This window comes from Somniosus microcephalus, chromosome 1 (assembly GCF_052327205.1).
Source record: "Somniosus microcephalus isolate GS21.2 chromosome 1, FLI_Smic_1.0, whole genome shotgun sequence".
Taxonomy (NCBI): domain Eukaryota; kingdom Metazoa; phylum Chordata; class Chondrichthyes; order Squaliformes; family Somniosidae; genus Somniosus; species Somniosus microcephalus.
Window position 1 is genome coordinate 384,441,688 of NC_140987.1, and position 24,206 is coordinate 384,465,893.

At 41.1% G+C, this 24,206-nt stretch overlaps 1 protein-coding gene across 1 annotated transcript; it reads left to right on the forward strand.

Annotated features, from left to right (window-relative positions):
• The first annotated feature begins 3,278 nt into the window (after positions 1–3,278).
• Positions 3,279–5,961, forward strand: pou4f4 (POU class 4 homeobox 4). The gene is made up of 2 exons (XM_086008566.1): positions 3,279–3,463; positions 4,330–5,961. Exons 1-2 carry the CDS (start codon positions 3,344–3,346, stop codon positions 5,254–5,256), a joined length of 1,047 nt encoding a protein of 348 aa, XP_085864692.1. The 5' UTR covers positions 3,279–3,343; the 3' UTR covers positions 5,257–5,961.
• Positions 5,962–24,206: the final 18,245 nt, after the last annotated feature.

A 24,206-nucleotide genomic window follows, 5' to 3' on the forward strand; every position in this document is an offset into this window, starting at 1 on the left:
TTCCCCATCTTGTACACTAAGAGCAGTTTCAACACAGTTGACCTCTTAAGTTCTTCCAGGTAAGGCACAGCATGATTTAGATGCAGATAAAGTACAGAGTGGACTAAATGCAGAGTAATGGTCTCTCTATATTACTACATCAAGGACACACAAGTCATAGAAGCTTAGGCTTTCACCTGTTGCTCCACAGGTGGATCAGAAACTTATCGAGAGCAACAGCACGAGTGAACTTCTAACATTTCATTCTATGCAACAGAGTATAGGGACTTCAATATCATCCACATATATTTGTTCCTTAAAATCAGCTAATTGGATAAAGTGACAAACCTACAAAAATATGATGGTGAAATAATCCTACATTTTCTGGTTGAATTATAATGGCAATAGTTACTTGGTCAATGCATAAGACAATCCACAAAGGGCTTCGAATGGGCACAATGTGACCAGAACCTCTGGTCTGGCAGATCCCCTTGTCATGTTTGTGCCATATTGTTGTTCTACATCAAGTCTAGGGTACATTTCAACATGAATATTTGTACATATTGTTTTCACTGACAGATGGAAATACCAAAAGAATCACCTCCCACCATATACCTGTCACCACACTTAAATGCCAAAATAGTTCTGTTAGACCTTCCATATAATAAACAAAATTGGTTGTGTTATGGAAGTGTCATTGCATGATACAGTAGTGGGAAATTGAGTAGATCACGAACTGTTCTCACTTCATACACATTGAACAAGGAAATAACTAATCAATGTTGCATTGTGATAATTTACATCTTGGTGGGAACTAGTTAACCGCTCTGTTGTGTCTTAGCACTAAGTGCTTTGACAGAGAGATTAAATAATTATTGATCAAGTGTTTATAAATAGACTTAGTAAGGGAGTTACTCTACAGAGCTTTAGGGACACCATGGAAAAAACCACTCTGTGAAAAACATATAGCCACAATTTGCAGTTATATAGCACCTTATCACATCTCTCAGCAACATCCCAAAGCACCTCATTATAATGAATTATTTTAATGTACAATCACTGTTATTATGTAAGTGAACACAACAGCTATTTTGCACACACAAGTGTCACCAGTGTCCCACAAAAAGCAATAAGATGAAAGACCAGTTGATCTGCTTTGGTTGTGTTGGATGCGGAAATGTTAGCCAGCACACCAGAAGAATTCCCTTTTCTATAGAGCCATGGGATTGTTAACATCCAACTGAATTGCCAAAACAAGCAGATGGAGTTTTACATCTAATCCAAAGGATAGATGTAACCAGCAATCCTTCAATACTGCTCTGAAATATTAGCCTAGATTTTGTGTTCAAGTCCTGGCCTGAACGCACAATCTCCTGACTCATAGCTGGACGTGCTAGGAATTTCTGACAAATTGAAGGATATTAAAATACAACAGAAATATTTGCAAATTAATCAAATAATATGAAAATAGTAGCTTCTTTACAGATACGTGCCCCAACACCAACCATAGATTCAAATTATGATTTATATAAATTAATATAAATATCTTTAATGTGCATCTTTCAAGCAGAAATTATGGGATATTTTAACTAATTTTATTTGAGAACTGTAATACTCTCTAAGGGCAAGGACCCTGATTTTGCTCTCAGCCCACTGTTTTATTGGTTCCCTTACCAAAATATCTATCCAATTAGAAACACCAGAGTTTTTTCTTGCACATGGCCCTACCACAACTGATCTAGATGTGCCTCATGCTAACACTGGGTGACAAAAATGGGAAAAAGCATTCTGTTGTCTACAGCTAACATCCCTTATTCTGTAAAGCATTAAATCCACCAAAACATAAATTTTAAAAAGGTACTGTTTAGTAATGCCATCCATTGCCTAGTGAATGCCATTCAGTTGTTACTGATTTCATCCTCCTCCCTTGCCATTTGCTCAAGCTGAACCAGATCACGTAAAACTTTGGAATCCTAGCTAACCTATGCATCACCGAGATTGTCTATTTCTACCTGCACAACATTGCCTGCCTCTGTCCTTACCTCTGCTCCTGTTGCTTTTGTCACATCCAAACATGATTATTCCAATGTCCTCCTTTCTGGACTTCCATTTTCCACCCTCATAAAATCCAACTTGTTCAAAATGCAGTCACTGGGTATCTTGTCATTGTGTTATGTCCCACTGGCCTATCAAATCCTTCCTCGGTAACATATACTAACTTCCAGTTAACGTTAAACTCCTCATCCACTTCTTCAAATTTCTCCACAGTTTTGCCCCACCCTCTGCACCTGCTCCACCCTTATATCCACCTGTACCCTTCATTTCTTTGAGTCTGACCGTTTGTGCTCATTTCCTCCTTTCACTCCACCATTGGCAGCAGAGCCTTCGGCCACAATGGCGCCATTCTCTGGAACTCCCGCTCTAACCATCCGGGCCTCTCCACTCGTCTCTTCTCCTTTAAAAGTCTTCTCTGACCCATCTTTTCAACCAGGCTTTTGGTTACCCTCCTAATCGTTCCCCCTTTGTTTGGCGACCCTTTCCCTGCCTACTTCCATTTGTGAAGTGCCTTTGGACGTTTTTCTTTAACCTTAAGGGCACTATATAAGTGCATGTTATTGTTGAATTGACAAAATCACGATTAGTACTCTAACCCTATCTCTCTTCATTTGACAGAGCCCCGATCGGTACTGTAACCCAATCTCTGTCCACTTGGAAAAAAATCCGATTAATACTCTAAATTGCTCTGTCGAATTGACAAGATCTTGAACAGCGGTCTGATGCTGTTGTTTTTTCAACTGAGAAGATCTTAATTGATGATCTTACCCCAATGTTCAAATGTCAAGACTCTGAAAAGTGCTTTTCCCCCATTTTAGGAGGATTATCAGAATCGAGGTATTTTATTATCACAAAGCGAGGGTCCCATTATGTGTTTATTTTAATGCGTCGCAGTTAAATAATAGTTTAGGAATGTTGAACCGTTGTGCACTAAGTGTCCACCAGACATGCAGGTGTACATGGAGGGCTTGAAATAAACAGTGATAAGTATTTGCGACAAATTCCCTAAAAGCCAGATAGTAGGTTTATGCCGTACTGTGTCAGAACTGACAGTCATCCAATTTCATCCGAGAGCTGGAAATCGCTGGAAGGAGGGGTTTGAGCCAGACTGAGCCAATGAAGAGGCTGGATGGGCGGGTCCACCAGCCCGCCTGCAGGTCGGACCGTTCTGTACCAATGATCGGGGCCGAGGGGCGGCCCGGGCGGCGTGTCCTGCAGCCGGCGCGGGTATAACTCAGCGACAATCGGATGGAGTGTGATAGGGACAGCGCCAGTTCAGCGCTCACCTGCACATGACCCACATGCAAACATGATGTCCATGAACAGCAAGCAGCCGTTCGGCATGCACCCCATCCTACACGAGCCCAAATACACGACTCTGCACTCGAGCACCGAGGCCATCAGGAGAGCCTGTCTGCCCACTCCTCCGGTAAGTGCTAGTCAAAGCTTCCCATGGTCCGCACAGCACCGCAGAGCGCTCCCTCGTTGCGTGAGAAAAAATACCATTAAAAGTATTTAAATACGCTAGTTTGGAAGAAATCGTTTAATTAATTACAATTTTTATCCGGAGCTCTGTCAATTTGCTTGGGCATTTGAAGTAATTTCATTTTTTTTACTTTATTATTTTAAGTTATTGATAAGGAGGCAGCTTGCGGTCTCCAGTGATGGGTTAGTGACATTGGTATAATGCCTATTTTGGCAGCCTCACGATGAAGATGTCAATAACGAAATGATATCAAAAGGAGACCCAGAAGTAGGAGACGAGGTATTCAGACTGTGGCTGTATAAGTTATTTGAAGCAAGGTTATTTTGAATTGGTGCGGTGTGTGTCCCTTTCCATCCCCGTGTTAGACTAAATGAATGCTGGCGTGTGGAGATCTGTAAAGCCTTTCATTACTTTTATCGTTTTACAAGTTGCAAGTTGTAGAAAACATCTTTGTACGAAATGTCTATCTCCTCGTGTGGCATTGAGTCTTTGGACATGCTGCCACTTCCTCACGCCAAGATCCCACCAAAACAGTTGTTTCCCCTTTTTATTCTGTGCGTTTTCACAATTGATTAAATGCTGCTGGTGTCACTGGATTAAAGAGAGCAGTTAACTACAGAATGTCAGGAGTGCACGATAATTAGGAGCAGACACAAAAAGAACATTTCTTAGTAAAACTACTGGGCTAACAGAGAGGTGTCCTTGTCGCTGGCGAGTTCCCGCAGACTCAAGTACTAAGGTTTAAGTAACCGCGCTGCTCTCTGTGCTGGCCGGAGTCCTGACAATAAGACTGTGTTTTTCCTTTGCAGTTGCAAGGCAACATTTTTGCTGGATTTGATGAAACTTTACTGACCCGAGCCGAAGCCCTGGCAGCCGTGGACATTGTATCGCAGAAAAACCACCCCTTCAAGCCAGATGTCACCTACCATACCATGAGCAGCGTGTCCTGCACTCCTACCTCCTCTTCTGTACATCTACCCCATCCGTCCGTCCTGACCTCCCACCCCCATCACCACCACCACCACCACCATCATCATCAGTCAGCCCAAGGCCTGGAAGGAGACCTCCTGGACCACCTGAACCCTGGTCTTTCCCTGAGTGGGCTGGCAGGACCTGAGATAGGGTCCACGCCATCACATCCCCATGCACACATGCCTGGGATGAACCACATGTCACATCACCCTCATCACCATCAGCCTATGAACATTTCCCATTCCCACGCCCTGTCAGCCCATATCGGCCTGGGCGGTAATGAGGGGGAAGCAGATCCCAGGGAGCTCGAGTCCTTCGCAGAGAGATTCAAGCAGAGAAGGATCAAACTTGGAGTGACACAAGCCGATGTTGGGTCAGCCTTGGCCAACCTGAAGATCCCAGGTGTGGGCTGTTTAAGTCAAAGCACAATCTGCAGGTTTGAATCCTTGACTCTCTCACACAATAACATGATTGCGCTCAAGCCCATCCTGGAGGCCTGGCTGGACGAAGCCGAGAGGGCTCAGAGGGAGAAAATGACCAAACCCGAGCTCTTCAGTGGAGGGGACAGGAAGCGCAAACGTACCTCCATCGCAGCACCGGAAAAGCGATCCTTAGAAGCTTATTTCGCCGTCCAGCCTCGTCCTTCCTCCGAGAAGATCGCGGCAATCGCAGAGAAATTGGACCTGAAAAAGAATGTGGTGAGAGTGTGGTTTTGCAATCAGAGACAGAAACAAAAACGAATGAAATTTTCCGCCACACATTAAGATGCTTTGTGCACTGTTCTATCCGATTGAGACGATGTGGACCAGGATTTAATAACTTTTGTTTCCTTGGTTAAGTTTTGCCCGACAAAACGAAGCAATGGAAGGGACGTCACGCTGGAAGGATATGTCTGAAGAATGAGTTTTAATTGTGTATATTTTGTACGGGTTTGAGAGAAGCAAGCTTTATGTCTTGGTTTAGATGAGACTTCGATGACTTATCTGGCAATCATATTGTAACAAAATAATCTCAACGAGACTTGAATAATGTTTAATCACATTCTTGTGAAAAATATCCTGTTTGATTTTCTACTGTAATAGGCTGTACATAGTCTGTGAATGAACTGTGCGTTTAACCTTTATTCGCGAACTGGTCTAGTTCATCGATCTGGGGTTGTCTAACTACAGCTGATGTGGCACGGTACTGGGGCAGGTGGTGGCAGATACCCTTGTCAATTTCATTTAGAAAAAGACACATAAACAATTAATTATGTAAGAACGGGTCATATTAATTCTATTGTACCTCTTGTATAGTCCACAGGTCTGTCTCTGCATGATTTATACATCATTTCAGTTTAGTGAATGTCGCTATCACGATATTAATAACAAAAAATAAAAATTAATAATAAATAAGTTTAAAATGTTTTGCAATAACTGTTTACGAATGGTTTCCTACCTCATCCACCCTGGGGGAGTTTTCACGGCGCTTTCCCCTTTTCCCCCATTTATCTCAATCATAAATTTAATTATTTTAAAAATCTGAAAGGGGTTCACAATGCATTGACAATCAACATTATTTTAAGAAAATGTGTCGTGGTACAATAGAATAGCTTGTAAACAATGGGGAAATATTGCACGTGGAAAGTTATAAGTGAGAGGCCAGGTACAATGTGAGTTTGAGCGCAATTCACTAACTGGCAGAGCTTTTCATCGCCTGTCTTCCTGCTTTTGTTTATTTGTTGTGCGAAATTCATTCTCTAGTCTTAGTTGCTGGAGGGCTATCGCTAGGACCAATTGCCCAGTGTGTGTGTGTGTGTGTGTGTGAAAGCGTGTGAGGCCGGTGCCTGTAGCCGCTTCACCCAGGTCCTTCTCCCCTCCTCTGGCCGTCCCTGTCCGGGTGGCTGAGTGTGCACTTTGTGAACAGGTTAACAGACTCACCTGTTCGTACAACGCTCTACTCTTTAGTGCTGACTTTCCCAACGATTGGCTGCGATCTCAAGTGTCGTTATTTATTTTACTTTACTGATTGTATGTGTGATTTTTAATCAGATGTGACTCTGCAAAATTTCCAATAAAACCACGCACGCTGCAAAACGAAAGAATGGCGTTTTGAACTGTACCTGTGTAAAATATATTTACAAAATTAACTCAATGCAAACACAAGTGTTATTAGAATACAAACTGCAATTAAATTAAAATACATGATTTTAAGTTCTATTAAAATACTGCTACCAGGTACCCACACTAATGTTCTACTTTTTCCAGAGTTAAATAATTTTAGAACGCGTCAATTTATTTAGGGTAATGTTTATGTTTGAAACTTTTTAATGTGGATGTAACTTCTGAAGATGTATTATATTCGAGTTCGCTCATTGAGTTATTTTACGGCGGGGTGAATTGCAGGGTTATCCCTCCAACAGAAACTCTTCCAAATACACTAGTAAAGAAAGCTCGCATTCAGCTAGCCAGTATTTCAGGAAATATCACTGTTTTAAACTCTGATTCGAACGTATCGTTGACAAAGGGCAGGCGGATTCCGACAGCAAGATTAGGTTTTCAAGAAGAAATACACCAATTCGCCCGACCTCGGCTTTCTGTTAAATACACGAACCTGAGGGATTAAAAACCGGGACACTCCCGGGTTATTAGTCAGAGTTATACCAACTGAGAATGAAACTAAAGTCCATCCCATAATGTCTCAGTTGGAGCGGGGTGGGATGAGAGAACTGCTCTCCATGTGTAGCGACATCCTAAATGCCTCCTTTGAACAGATTTGCCACTTCGCTAGAAACACCGACCACTGGAAATCTCAATGAACGCAATTATCGTCTGGCTACACATAGGGACCAGCGCAATTCTTCCCGAGTAATGAGAATGTTATTTGCTTCCTGTACCAGTTTGGGGAATTTTTGAAAAAGAAGCTGCGGGTTATCGATCGCTATTAAGATACTGTGAGAATTGACTAAATAACTGTTGATCTATTGAAGAAATGAATCTGCAAACATACTGGAATTATCTGCCTAAAACCTAGTGCAACGTGTACCGCGCTTTAACAGTGTCGCTGCCGTTAACATTAAGGTGTGATCTGGGTCAATCGATCTTGAATTAATGCCATCATGAATATGATGTCACCCTGGCGTCTACTGTACGGGCCGCGAGGATGAAGGCAAATATATCGCAAATAACCGATACAAAACGGAGTAACAAGTCATTCCATCCATGCCGGTTTAAGTTCATTCATTAAAAAAATTGAGTTTTGTTACTTTTCCAAGCAGCCAGAAGTTTGAAGATAACATTCCATTTAAATTTAAAAGATAAATGTCAACCTTTAAATTATAAAACTAATTATTAACAACAATGAAAAACGAAAACGACTGGGATTAGAGGAGCTGGGGATTTCCAGATTGAAGAGTGGAAGGACAGTCACTCCAGGCCGTCAGGTGCAGCGAGCACACAGGCATCAGACTAAAACTTATCTAATTAAACTGGCACCGATTGTATCGCTATGTATTTAAAAATATATCGATATCTTTCAGTGGTGCCAATATAAAATGATGATTGTTACAAAAAGAAAATCAAAGAAAAAAGATTGAATTAAATGACAACGAACTTCACCCAAATCATCCACTTGGTACAACTTTTAGAATATGAAAGAATTACTTTTACATGGCGGTTTATCGCGTCTCAAAAAAGGTCTCAAAGTTTCTGAAATACAATTATTCACCCTGAAGTGCGATGACTGCTGTTGTGTTTTAAGAGTTTAAGAAAGGAAAAGACAAAGATGTAGACTACTTGAGAATCAGGAGGGAGTCACTATTGACACTTTATATAACTTTTTATTATGTTTTATATCTTGGGGCTAAAGGTGCTTGTAAGGCTATGGATTTTTTGTTAGTGTCTGCAGTGTGTCATCTTTCCGGGCTATACTCAATTTATCAACTAACACTTGTTGGCTAGTTGGTTTCATCTTGTAAAGCCTATCATGAATGAATAATGAATTCTGGCTGTTATGATACTATTGATTTTTGGTAAGCTGAAAGAGAATAACCCCTCGTGGATCATCGTATCAAGTAACTGTAGATGAACCCAAAGCTTTAGTTAAAGCGCCACTTTAAACTTCTTCATGAATGTTTCAGTCGGTTTTATTTCTGTTTGTTGGGTCTGCCTGGATTTGTTTTGACAGGGGCCCTAGACACAGCAAGCATTGGCTGCATGTTTGAATCACAAACGCTTTTCATTAATAATAATTAACAACTCTCCGGATTGTAGGATCGTCGGTGTGTGGGGCTTTTAGATCTTTTCGTCCCCGCTATTTCTACCTAACAGCCAACACCTGCATCATTATCGCTGCAATTTAAACACGCGAGCAAATATTAATATTTATTATTAAAACCCTTGCAACCTTACGCAACGTCCCAGACTCTGATAGTCATTGAAAAGGGGTTTCATTGTCTTTCTCCAACCCTCCCGATATTGCTGCACTGTGTGTTCCGGTAAAGTACGAAAAAGAAATGCCTAAGGTCGAGCTCAATTATTTTAGAATACTTTCTCCCCTACGGTGATCATTTTTATCATTTGGATTCACACATTAGATTGTATAATTTTGGACGGTAACTACATCACTATTTAATGAGGTGATGCCCAGACGGTAAAAGGTAGCCCTCAACCAATGTGTGTAAAGCAATATTACATTTAGTTGTTCAATCCAGACACATATAAAACGAGGCCTACCATATAGCCCTCACGGGGTGCTGTTATATCTGCAATATATTTTTAGTTCCTTTTAATATTTCACTTGCCGGATACGGCTTCGCCGCTCTGTGCTCCCAATGTGCTCCGGGTGCTTAAAGCGGCTCAGTCAGAAACACTTCACTTCAATCATTCAGCAAAAAATAGAGACAGAGAGAGGGCAGATATTGTCAGTGACTACACATAATGCAAGGGAAGCTTTTCACTTCGTGGTTTTCCGTATAAATCTATGATAAGGCCGAAGGAAGAGGCGCTTTAAATAGAAGTTCTATTTCTATGGGCTGTGTTTACTGTACATTAGGAGAAACACACAATTCAAATCGTGTGGAATAGTTCTCAAAACAGTTCAGAGTTAACCAGGAATAAAAGCATTTAAAAAATAATTTAGATCGCATCTTTGGCTATTCCAGATAGATCTATAAATCGGTCTTTTATTTCTTTTCCTCATGCTGACCCTCTTTCTTTCTCCCCATTTAAGCTACTCTATGCAACATAATAAACAGAGTCCGCACGGTGCGAGGGTTTAAACTCTCTGAAAGTGTGCATCTCCGAAGTTACTACGGTCCATGGGGCCGCCGAGACTGACTGCAGGGATAATTCCTATTATCATCTTAATCTCTCTGCCTGCTGCTTCTCCATCTTGAATTACTAACAAGGTACCGAAGGAGCTGTAGCACGCCGCTGATCTGTAACGCAACAATATTCTGAATTATTTTACCCCTGCCCATTTTTGTAAATCATTAATGGGAGTAAAATGTTGGGAATTAATAGATTGCATTGCGGAAGGTGACAGGCGGCTAATTAGACCTATATAATTAGGATTATTTTTGCTATTCATGAAGGAGATTGAATGAGGGAATCTCTGCGGGAATACAAATTCAGTATTGTTCCGTTCTCATTCATTGCACTTCACGCTAATGTGTGTGCAGCTCCCCAGTGTTGGGCCGACCGCCGTGACCGCCTAGCCAGGGACATGTTTGCAAATCTGACGGCAAGAAAGACACAACTAATGCTTTTGTCTGCCTTTAAATTATACATGTGGGCACAGTTGTATAAAATCGCATCAAATTCCACCTTGTTCACATGCTTTCCGCCTAAGCTGTCTTTCTGAAGGAACACATTTTTATCATTCCCGTATGTCTGCTTGACTGAACATTCATATATAGTTAATCTACACCGAAATACAAAGTGTGGGAGAATCTGGTGACCCACTTCAATCTCTAATCATTTCACAACACACCTTGCCCGATATTGTATGTTTAGATACAATAGCTGTGTGTGCGTGAAATTTATATCTTGTAACTATTCCCTGCTTTAAATTATGCCTAACCCGGTTATTGTGGTGCTCACAATAAAAATACAGAGCCTCAAAACACACTAACTTTGCCAGTGTGACTGTTTCACCATATGATGTAGATTTGCATGGTCACTTGTATTAGTTTGCATGGAATGTGTTTTAAAGAGCAGATCATCTTCAGTTAAAGACACAGACGAGCTAAAACCCTCCATTGCCTGTTCGTTTCTGCTGACTCCTTTTTCCATGAAGCGGAAAGCACATTTTCATAAATAGACCTTGGTGAAGTGATGACTATAAAAAATTAATGAAGTCTGAGTCCTGAGTGGAGCCTCGGGGCCATCGGAGAATAATTTAACCACTACATTATCATCGCTTTCTCCACAGCTCTGGACTGGACGCTTTGTGTCTCTGAATTAGGCACAAGAAGCTAAAACGATCGAGTCGCATTCTATTACGAGAAAAGATGCAAAAAAAACATTTGTGGGTAAAAAAGAGAAAAAGAATGTCGTAAAGTTACGCTTAAAAATCAACCCATCTGGCCACACATACACATACAAAGCATCTCACGCCGTTACTTTTAAAAGTTTTAAATACACCCAATGCAATATTAATCAACCGCGTTAATATAAGTTAAGGCTGTATTTTCAAACACAGCCCCGTGCAGACAGTCGGAGCGCAGACCTGCAATCTCCGTACTTCCAGTTATTTTAAACAGCCGCTTTTTCAAACCGATTGTGTGGCTTCATAACGAGGACAAGGTAGGAAGAGCCAGTGTTTAATTCCTATTCCACACATGGCACGGTGCTGCCGCGCTCTCTAGGTTTTATATTAAATACTATTCGCTGCTTTAACCTGAGCATTTTTTATATCGTGAAATAATTAGCAGAGGAATAATATAATTATGCATCTTAGTATCTCGTGTGACTAGAACAATGTAATTAGCACATTATTCAGAGATAATAGTTTAATTGGTAACAAAATGAAACACAATAAATTATCTGTGCGCAGGAGACCATTCAAGGCGGAGGCGGTGGAACTTAATCTGTCAGCTGAACCCCCCCACCTCCCACCCCCCGAAAATACCAAAATATTGCCTTCCCGTGCACTGCCCTCTTATCAAGATAGCAATGGGCCCTTTTAAAGGTTAATAGCCACTATCCTATGAAGTGCAAGTCATAGGATATACATTATTTCAAAATGTTATTTAACTTGTTGCGTTTTGGTGGAAAGTGGCATACTGACCGGAACCATCCTCAATGTGTTCATAGCAAGCCAAGATCACTTTCAGGAATTTGTTTCGCAAAGTTCTCCAGTTCACAGGAATGCGTTCAAATGGGAACAGAAAGAAAACCTTGCGGCTCATCAATCTCTAGTCACTTTTAAGAAATATTGGCTAATTGGGAGTTCACTTTAACGAGTAAAAGCTCAAACTTCAGTATTGGCATTCCGTGAGAGGGAAACGTCGGGCCGTTTATTACCTGTTCTATTTTAGTGACACTGCCTGTAATAATGAACTTCTTCCATCCCTTTGATACTCGTAGATCCGCACCATAGGTACCTGTACCCAGTTGCAGAAATACAACTTTGCTCTGTTTCGTTATTTGGGATATAGTGTACATATTTTTTATATTCGAAGTTTTCAGGTTATATCGCCACAACTGATGTCGTGCAATGTAAACGGGAAATACAAGAGAACTATTTATTAAATCACTTTGTTAATTTTCTACCTCGGTTAATTCTCCAGTTCCAACTCAAATACATTCACATTTCCTCTAAATTATATAAATGAGAGCGATTTGACAATGAGCAACTTTCTGGCCAGATCCGAAGTTAAATCAACGCTTCCCAAGTCCCAATTTATTCCTGATGTAGTAATTATTCTTGCAACCATTCCCGTTACATGCAACTTTCCAACGCGAACCATTACCGACACAGTCATACAATTGAACTCTATTTATACAACGGAATACAGATCCCATCCCTTTCACCTAATGTATTATTTATTCCTGTATTTATTTTTAATCTGGGAGCCTTCGACCGATGATTTCTATAACACTGTATTTGCCAAAAAAAACTATTATCACACGTTCGACGTGTTTTCATCTTTAGCCCGTGATCGGGTTTGATTTTAATCGCTCATTTGTTCCAATATAAGCACGGATTTTACAGGACCAGAGAGGAAATAATTCATGAAATATGCACGTGACTGATCGCCTTGTTGTTGTAGCAGGCAATCAAAAAGCAATAGGTCATTTGCAAAAAAAAGTAGTTTTATAGAATATATATATATATAAAACTTACATATTCATTTTTCTGTTTTGCACCAGAATTTGTAATGAGACGCAGAGCAGGCTCATTTATTAATAACCGTCTGTTTTTCCAGATATGGGTTTTAACTAATGACCAGCAACGGTACTTTACAACGAATCATTACTTACTCCAAAATATAGTTACTTGGGATGATGATGCACAAAGAGTTACTAAGTCTGGATTCTGAAAAAAAAACACTATCAAGGTGACTTCTGGCCATTAATGAATTCTAGACACATAAAAAAAGTGTATTTTTCATTTGTATAAAGCAACACAAAGAATTGTTTTTAAATGAAAACTACTTTACATCTTATGACAGCCAAAACAGACTATAAAGTTAGAGTGCTAAATGATGTAAATTCGAATTGAAATCACTACCATATCTATCTGGAGATTAAGGATGTCAAAACAGTTAGCAAAGAGCAGGGCGAGTGGCAATTAGTTTTTCTCTCCCCCGCCCCTCTATAAATTGCCAAATGACCTCGTTCGTTGAGTTCAGTGTCATTAACATAGAACGTGGCACTATTTCAGTGCCCCAGGTAATCAGTCATTGATAAGAGCAGGTCAGAGCCGAGCCATTCAGCGCTTTGGAGAACTCATTGCTAAAGGCAGATCACAGTTCCAGGTGCGGACCCCTGGACAGCGCACTGTTAAGGAAGGGTTGTAGTCCATTAACAGTTCATTGGATAGCTCATTGCTGAAAGAGGATAATAGGCCCTCCAATCCTGGCCCCGGACAGCTCATTTCTAAAGGTCTTCGATTCAGTACCTTGGACAGCTCATTGCTACAGGGGGAGTCTATGTAAGCACCCTCGACCTCAGTTACTAATCAATGCAATAATTAGAAACATAAAACTATATTCATTGTCTATTTCTTCAAAAGGCTTAACAGAAAGTTTTACACATCAGTGAAGGAGTGTCATTTGCAATTATGAATACTGTACAGGGCCTTTGTCTTCACTTTAATATAATTGTAAGTCTTTCTTTAGTACAGAAATTGCCAGCTACCTCAAATATAAAATTTCTATCATAAACTTTGCATTGATTTAAAATAATAAAATATATGCAACAATTAAATTGGATTTTAGCAATCTATCCGGCGTGGTGCGATCCCTCCTGTTTTAATATTGATATGTGATCAATTTGACCCCGTTTTTAATACTGTGTATTTATACAGTACACACGCATTTAATACTGACTTTTAATTTGCTTTCGCCAACTGCCTGAAATGGGAAATTCTAACTGAGAGAAGTTGTTCTGCTTCAGTGGCGATGGATATCATGTGAAGAAATGTCAGGCATTAAATGTCACAGCAGATCCCCCAAATCCACAGTCATTTCAATATCTTATTTACTCATCAATCTCCGGCGGTGGAGCCAAAGTTGTTGACTTTCATGCGGTCTGAGATTTTGTTGATTTAGCATAAAAATTTAATGGCCGAGTTTCGGGTCCTCTGGCATACTCATTTCTTAAGTAAATCCACCATTTAGAAAGATAAATATTCGGCTGCTTGAAGATGACCTCCTCTCAGCCGCAGGCTACGGGACTCCTGTCATTACAGTCCTGACCGGCCGGGAGAGACGGTGCTGCAGCTCTCAGCAGCTGAAGAAGCACTCATCTAACTGCACCCTGACTTCAGGAGTACAGGTTTCTGGCGCTACAATTAAATTTCAATATAAATCGATGCTTTACCAAAGAGTGCGACCGAATCATGGTTCAGCATCAGTTTTCTTTTTAGAGAAGCACACAAACGGTTGAAAACAATCCCTGATTGACACCCTTCTATTCTGGCCACAGGGCTCCAGATTAAAACATGATAAAGATCGCTCCGTTCTTCCCCCGTCACCCGTCATCTCAAACGTTTTGAGCAGAAATCTGTAAAACGGCAATTGTTTAAACTAGCGATTAATCTGATTTGAGTACGGGCAGATCGGACGGTTCTCTATTCCTCTCTCACAGCTGCACTGCCATCCATTCTTGTGATGGAAAATAATTAAAAAGCAGCGAAAACATTGATTCCATTATTAACCTTTTTTAACCTGTGCTGCGCAGGCAGCGAAGCCGAGTGAGCATTCTCATTTACAATTTCTATATTTTTAATGTATTAGCTTTAATATTCATTGGAGTGGATGATAGCACTGAGGATGGCTACTTTTTATTTATTGGTATCTGATGAAAACTATACTTTGGCAGCAATGTTTGGGGTATGTGATTAGACAGTGAATCTCGAAATTCAGCAGAACCCCAGATGACATGGTGATCTTTCACGTCTTTAGGTTCTGTGTGTGCAAGATGAAACGCCTAGTCTAGTGGCAGATGTAGCTTGCGGATCAATATTCATAAGGATAAATTATTATATTACTGCATTATTTTATTTTTGCAACACAATTGCACGGCCCAGTAACACAATTAACGACTTAAAGCAGATTGCGGCATTAAAGCATTAAGTATTACTTTACCTTCAGCCTATGAAGAGGCCTCCTTCTAAATTTACTTAAACACAGGCTTGGGGTTTCCTATGCTATGTTGTATCTAAAGCCACTGGCGTGTCCACCCCTCCCCGCCTCACTCCATGTCTCAGACAGCTAAATCCAGTAAGCAGCTGAGTATAGAGACCAGGAAGGCCCACGGTTGGATAAGGTTAGGTGCTAAGTTGGTTGATCTCAACTCCAGCAAAAGCAGGGGTATTATCATTGATTGCAATGGTTAGGAAGAGAAACATTAATGATGTCCCTCTGGCAAAATAGCTTACCAATAATCAATGTCAAGAGTGACACATGACTAATTGGTCACATGAGTGAGAAACCAAAAGCTGTGAAGCCATATTCAAGCAAGGGGTCAATGGTTTATGGAGAGAAGGGAACAATGTTTTACATCCTCAGGACATCCCAAATCACTTCACAGACTATGCTTTACTTTAGAAGCGTAGTCACTATTGTTTTGTAGTCATACATAACAGCTATTTTTTGTACAGCAAGGTCCCGCAAATGGTAATGAAGTGAATCATCAGTTAATCTACTTGATGGTGTTGGTTGAGGGATGAATGTTGGCCGTAGAACTCCTAGCTCTTTGTTGAAAAAGTGGTGATTTTACGTACAGCTGAACAGGCAGCGGGGGTTTCAGTTTAATAATTCATTTGACATCAAGCTAAGCTGATCCATATGCCTATAAATTCGACTGTGCAGTGCACATTTTAGAAACATAGACAAATAGGAGCAGGAGTAGTCCATTCGGCCCTTGGAACCTGCTCCGCCATTCAACATGATCATGGCTGATCTTCTATCTCAATACCATATTCTCGCTCTCTCCCCATACCCCTTGATGCCTTTTGCGTCTAGAAATCTATCTATCTCCTTCTTAAATATATTCAGTGACTTGGCCTCCACAGCCTTCTGTGGTAGAGAATTCCACAGGTTCACCACCCTCTGAGTGAAGAAATTTCTCCTCATCTCAGTCCTAAATGTCCTACCCTGTATCCTGGGACTGTGACCCCTTGTTCTAGACCCCCCAGCTAGGGGACACATCCTCCCTGCATCCAGTCTGTCTAGTCCTGTCAGAATTTTATACGTTTCAATGAGAACCCCTCTCATTCTTCTAAACTCTAGTGAATACAGGCCTAGTCGACCCAATCTCTCCTCATACGACAGTCCTGCCATCCCAGGAATCAGTCTGGTGAACCTTCGCTGCACTCCCTCTACAGCAAGTATATTCTTTCTTAGATAAGGAGACCAAAACTGCACACAGTACTCCAGGTGTGGTCTCACCGAGGGCCTGTATAACTGTAGTAAAACATCCTTGCTCCTGTACTCAAATTCTCTTGCAATGAAGGCCAACATACCAGTTGCTTTCCTAACTGCTTGCTGCACCTGCATGTTTGCTTTCAGTGACTGGTGTACAAGGACACCCAGCTCCCTTTGTACATCAACATTTCCCAATCTATCACCATTTAAATAATACTCTGCCTTTCTGTTTTTCCTAGCGAAGTGGATAACTTCACATTTATCCACGTTATACTGCATCTGCCATGTATTTGCCCACTCACTCAACTTGTCTAAATCGCCTTGAAGCCTCTTTGCATCCTCCTCACAACTCACAATCCTACCTAGTTTCGTGTCATCAGCAAACTTGGCAATATTACATTTGGTTCTCTCATCCAAATCATTGATATATATTGTGAATAGCTGGGGCCCAAGCGCTGATCCCTGCGGTACCCTACTAGTCACCACCTGCCACTCCAAAAAAGACCCATTTATTCCTACTCTCTTGTTTCCTGTCTGTTAACCAATTTCCAATCTATGCCAGTATATTACCCCCAATCCCATGTGCTTTAATTTTGCACACTATCTTCTTATGTGGAACTTTATCAAAGGCCTTCTGAAAATCCAAATACACCACATCCACTGGTTCTCCCTTGTCTATTCTACCAGTTACATCCTCCAAAAACTCCAGTAGGTTTGTCAATCATGATTTCCCTTTCATAAAACCATGTTGACTTTGTCTAATCCCGTTGATATTTTCTAAGTGTCCTGTTATCACATCCTTTATAATAGACTCTAGCATTTTCCCTACTATTGATGTTAGGCTAACCAATCTGTAGTTCCCTGTTTTCTCGCTCCCTCCTTTCTTAAATAGTGGGTTACATTTGCCACCCTCCAATCTACAGGAGCGGTTCCATAATCTATAGAATTTTGGAAGATGACAACCAATGCATCCACTATTTCCATGGCTACCACTTTTAGTACTCTGGGATGCAGATTATCAGGCCCTGGGGATTTATCAGCTTTCAGTCGCATTAATTTCTCCAGCACTGTTTTTTTACTAATACTAATTTCCTTTAATTCCTCCTTCTCACTAGACCCTTGGTTCCTTAGCATTTCTGGGAAGTTATTTGTGTCCTCTACCGTGAAGACAGAACCAAAGTATTTGTTTAATTGCCCTGCCATTTCCTTGTTCCCCATTATAAATTCTCCCATTTCTGACTGCAAGGGACCTACATTTGTCTTCACTAATCTTTTTTTTTACATACTTGTAGAAGCTTTTACAGTCTGCTTTTATGTTCCTTGCACGTTTACTCTCATACTCTATTTTTCCCCTCTTAATCAATCTCTTGGTCCTTTTTTGCTGAATTCTAAACTGCTCCCAATCATCAGGCTTGCTAATTTTTCTGGCAACTATATATGACTCCTCTTTGGATCTAATACTATCCTTAATTCTTTTGTTAGCCATGGTTGGGCCACTTTTCCTTTTGTGTTTTTGTGCCAGAACTGTTGCAATTCATGCATTCATTCCTTAAATGTTAGCCATTGCCTATCCACTGTCATGCCTTTTAATGAAGCTCCCCAATCTATCATAGCCAACTCACTCCTCATACCTTCGTAGTTTCCTTTGTTTAGATTTAGAACCCTAGTTTCGGATTGGACTTCTTCACTTTCCATCTTAATGGAGAATTCTATCATATTATGGTCACTCTTCCCTAAATGCCTTTCCCGCCTCCAGGAGATGGGACCCGAAGCTGCTCATCTTCCCGCCTCCTGGCAAAAGGGCACAGAGGCGGGATGGGGGCGGCTTTGCCAGCCGCCCCCACTTTCTCCGAATTTACCGGCTGTCCCGCCTCCATGCCCGCCTCCTTGGGGATTGGAAAATCCAGCCCAATGCCTTTAGATTTGTCTTTTTAATATTTTTAGACATTTTAACATTGTTTTGTACTACGGCCCTATTTGTCTTACCAGTGCACATTTTTCAGGTGCTAATTAGTGTAGTAAGCCCTGAATATGGTGGGCAGGAAATGCGCACACATTTCCGTCCCAAAGTGCGCCATTCATCATATTGGTGAAGGAAAAAAATAGGCATCCAGGGTCCACACTTGAAATAGGCATTCATCCCTTTGCATATGCATAAAGGGCCTAACACCTGTTTGAGGCCCCCACTTCAATATTGGTTTGTCCTGAGGTAGTCGATGCCGGTGCCAGCTTCACTCAGTAAAACCAAACCTTGGGACCACCTGCTACCTACAAAGTAAATTTATAAAATTTACTTATCTGAATGTAGAGCCTGGAAGAGCAGGAGAGCTCCTCCCAACCCCACATTTAAAGAAAGCTTGCTGCTGCTCCCCACCTCCGGCCTTCTCTCCATTCCTGCCCCCACCCCGCCCCACCCTCTGGCTTCACTTACCTGAGGGCTGCGGTGACGCCAGCAATGACCCGATCTTGGTTTCCTCTTCCCTGGCTGGCTGTTTGCGTCATGCCGGCTCCACAGTAATGAGGCCTGAGGCCCGATATCAGGGGTGCCGCATGCCTCATCATTCAAGTGCAGGGCATGAACTCTGCACCCCCAATGTCTGGGGATGCCCACATTTCTAGGCCCTTATCTCTCAGCAATTAGTTTGCTCTTTATATGCTTAGAATTTCTGACTCTCGAACACCCAAATAGATTGGAAGAAAATAATTGTTAAAGATTTCCTTTTTCCAATTGCTGGGAATGGGGAGAATACTTGTACAGAGAAAGGTTGGCTGTATGTGACTGAACTGTCGAAGCGTCATGTTGAAGTAACTGAGGGATCTTAAAACTATTTGATGAATCTGCTGTATTATCAAAAGCATCCTTTCCTAACCTTTTCACTTTTTCTCTTATTTCATCTAGTAATGGGAAATGAACCAGAGCTGATAAGAGAAGTAAAAGTAGGGGAACATCTAGGCAATAGTGACCATAATATAATACGCTTTAAGATAATAATTGAGAAAGACATAAGTATGACAAGACCAGGGTAATAGATTGGAGAAAAGCTGATTTTGAGGGGTTGAGAATAGAACTTGGGAAAATAAAACGGGCAACGATATTGGCAAACCATGATGTAGAACAGCAATGGGAAACATTTTAAATGGTGTTCAACAGAGTCCAGGAAAAATATATTCCGCTAAAAAACAAAAACAAGCTAAAAACTAATGAGACACCATGGATGAATAAAGTCATAAGGGAAAAATTGAGGATAAGAAACAAGGCATACATTAAATACATGGGCAGCAAGGGAGAGCATGATGAGAGAGAATACGAAGAGATTAGGAGAGAAGTAAAAAAAAATGAGGAAGACAAAGGGTAACTATGAAATTAAATTATCAAGGAACATAAAAGAAAATAGTAAAATATTTTACAGGCACATAAATAAAAAAAGGAAGATCGGGATGGGAATAGGGCCACTAAGGGATGGACAGGATAATACCACAAGCAATGATAGAGCAATGGCAGAGGTATTAAATAATACCTTTGCTTCAGGGAGATAAAACAGGTGGAGATGGCATCGGATGATGAGATTAGCAATGAGATAACTGCATTTAAAATAAAATGAGGAGATATATTAACTAAACTAATAAACTCAAAGAGGATAAAACCCCTGGTCTGAATGGATTACAGCTGTGCATTTTAAAAGAATCTAGGGAAGAGATAGCAGAGGCATTACTATACATATTTAGAAATTCATTAGAAAAAGGTGTAGTGCCAGAGGACTGGCAGATAGCTAATGCAATACCTATATTTAAGAAGGGAGCTAGAACATGTCCAGGGAACTATAGACCAGTCAGCTTAACATTGGTGGTAGGAAAAATAATGGAATCCCTACTAAAGGAGAAAATGGAAGAACATCTCAAAACCAAAAATATAATAAATAGTCAGCATGGATTTCAAAATGGAAAGTCTTGCTTAACCAACCTAATTGAATTTTTTGAAAAGGTAACAGAGAGAGTAGACAAGGGTAATGAAGTAGATGTAATTTATCTAGATTTTCAAAAGGCCTCCGATAAGGTACCACATAATAGACTAATAAGGTCAGAGAATGCGGAGTCAGGGGACAAGTAGCAGAATGGATAGCTGGCTGGCTTCAAGACAGAAAGCAGAGAGTAGGGGTAAAGAGTAGCTATTCAGAGAGGCAGAAAGTGGGAAGTGGTGTTCCACAAGTATCAGTGCTGGGACCACTGTTGTTCACAATTTATATGAATGATTTAGACTTTGGAATCAAAAACACAATTTCTAAATTTGTGGACAATGCCAAATTGGTGGGGAGGGGTGGATAGTCAATACTGAGGAGGACTGCAACAAATTACAAGAAGACAACTTGCAAAATCAGCATATAATTGGCAAATTAAATTCAACACAGATAAATGTGAGGTATTACATTTTGGTAATAAAAATAGGGAGGTCACATATTACTTGGAAAATAAGAATCTAAATGGGGCAGAGGAGCAAAGGGATCTTGAAGTACAAATACACAAATCACTAAAAGTATCGACATAGGTTAACAAGGCCATCAAAAAAGCAAACCAAGCACTAGGGTTTATTTCTAGAGGGATAGAATTGCAAAGTAGTGAAGTTATGCTAAACTTGTACCGAACCTTGGTTAGACCACACTTGGAGTACTGTATATAATTCTGGTTGCCATATTATAAAAAAAGATATAGAGGCACTGGAGAGGGTGCAGAGAAGATTTACAAAGATGATACCAAAAATGCGAGGGTATACCTATCAGGAAAGGGTGAACAGGCTGGGTCTCTTTTCACTTGAAAAAAGAAGGCTGAGGGGTAACCAAAGAAGCCTTCAAAATCATGAAAGGTTTTGATAGAGTACATAAAGAGAGGGGCTGTGATTTCGCCGACCGAGGCAGGTCTGGGGCGGCCGGGGTCGGTGTCGCGGTCCCAGCCTGCTGCAGCCCATACTCTCCAAGCGATTTTACATTAATTGTGCTGGTTAAGCCCACCCTGTAAGGTTCCAGGCCAATTAGTAGGAAGTGGGTCTGAAGACGTCATTTGATGACGCGTCATCAGACGGTTTCCTTAAAGGGGCCATGTCCAAATTGGTCTTGACATTTCTGTTGTCAGTATCCTACAGCATTGAGGTGCTGCAAACACTGACAAGCACTGTACAAAGGTGCACGACTGCACCCAGGCTCTCCCATGACTCCCTCCATATGCTTATGCTTATGGAGGGAGTCACAGCATGCAAGGAGGTTCTCTTCCCTTCCCATGGGTGGAAGAGACCTCCCCAGGAGATCAACACAGCCTGGTTGCACATTGCACAGGAGGGCACAAGCAGGGATGTCATCAGGAGGAGTAGACTGCAGTGGCACAAGCCTTTCAATGATCTGAGTAGATCACAAAACATTACTGCCAAGCCACACTCAACTTGGAAACTTATATGGAGGCGGGTTTGGAGCGGGCTCCTAACCCACTGTCAATCATTTTGATTTTGACAGTGGACCTGCTTCCGAACCTGCCCTCAGAGCGCCGGCAAAATCGCGGCCTGGATCTTTCCACTTGTGGGGAAGAGCAAAACTAGAGGCCATCAATATAAGATAGTTACTAAGAAATCAAATAGAGAATTCAGGAGAAACTTCTTTACCCAGAGAGTGGTGAGAATGTGGAACTCACCATCACAGGGAGTAGTTGAAGTGAATAGCATAGATGCATTTAAGGGGCGGTTAGATAAGCATATGAGGGAGAAGGTTATGCTGATAGTTAGATGAGGAAAGAATGGAGGAGGCTCAAGTGGAGCATAAATGCTGACATAGCCATGTGTTACACAGGATATATATTCTGTGCTGTATATCCTATGTAATTCTACGTAAATTCAGTCTTGAACATTCTCAGTGTTTTATCAGTTCTATAGACTGGAACCCAAGCAACTTTTATTTTATTGTTTATGGAAAACTAGGAAATGTGTCTCTAGTATCTATCATATAATAATAAGAGATATCTGCACTCCTCTAATTCTGGCCTCTTGAGCATCACTGATTTTAATCGCTCAACCATTGGTGGCCGTGCCTTCAGCTGCCTAGGCCCTAAGCTCTGGAATTCCCTCCCTAAACCTCTCTACCTCGCTACCTCTCTTTCCTTCTGTAAGACGCTCCTTAAAATCTACCTCTTTGACCAAGCTTTTGGTCATCTGCCCTAATTTCTCCTTATGTGGCTTGGTGTCAAATTTTGTTTTATAACACTCCTGTGAAGCGCCTTGGGATGTTTTACTACGTTAAAAGCGCTATATAAATACAAGTTGTTGTTGTAAGCACATTGTGTCTGATACATCTGTCCTATAGCATCAATTCGCAATAATTTTCTGTAAAATAGTTAGTCTATGTAATGGTAGGATTATTGACTTTGTAGGGGCCAGCTGAAGTGCAATCTAAGGCTATGCAGTTTGGTCTAACCATATGGAAACCTGGATAATTTCCTGTATCAAACAGTACGAAAGTTGCAAGACAAGAAAGTGTGATTCAGATGTTTTGATCTCAAAGTCTTGTAAATGTAATAGCCATTCTTCTACTGAAAAACTTCATGACATCAGGTTTATTGAGTCACAGCTTTCATAAGTTTGATATTCACATAAAGAATAAAGGGAGCTGTTAAGAGAATTTTTATGTGGAAGAAATTTAGAACGTAGAATACCCTAACAGAAACAATGGTAGAAACTGAATCTATAATAGCCCAGTGAATAAATAGTAAAACTTTTTTTTAAAGGGTATGAAGAAATAGTAGGGGGTTAAGAATAAGTGGGTAGCTCTTTCGGAGAGTCAGCACAGGCATGATGGGCCAAATGGTCTCCTCCAGTGCTGCAACATTCTGAGATTCTATGAAAAGGATGTAGCTTCTACTAAGCACCAGACGGTCAGAGTGAAGCTGAAGAGAGCATAGTGCCAGCTGTCCCAGAACCATATAGGCTTTAAGGGACACGTGGGGACTGATTTTCTCTCTTCACACCAGTGTAAGTTGAACAATGCACTGTTGAAATGTGCCTAACTTGAGTGCACCTGAACCTGCCCGTATTTCTGGGTTCACGTAATTTGCATGTTTTGGACATGCGTTGGGATTGCCTAATGCCTGGGAATGTGTGCATGGCCAAAAGGAGGAGTGATTTCATGTACTGCTGCAGACCTAAAAGGTCTGCAGGAGTTTGAAGGGAAAGTCACTGTCTTCAAGATTAGTTGCAGAAATACACTACATAGCTGAAAACATGCCTTAAGCAACTTGAGGGATGAAGTCCTGCTACCTGTGTATCCAAAAACCATTGAAGGCTTTGCACCAATCCCAGGGCTGGCAGGAAACCATGTAGCCCCTCTTTGCAAGGATTGGATAGTGCTCGAGTCTGTGTCAGCCGAGACCTTTGTGACTCAACCAGTTACTTCATTCCCTTGCCAAAGCTTTTCCCTCTATTCCTAGTTTCACAGCTTCTTGCACTCTGATACCCAACATCCAGGGCAGCTGTGTTGTAGGAACTAAGCTTTGATTCATTGTAGTTGTGCTTTCAGAGATCGAGGATGCAATGTGCACCACACCAGCACATCTGACAGAAACACTGCTCTTTGGTTCAAGCAAGGTGATCTATATTAGTAAACATCT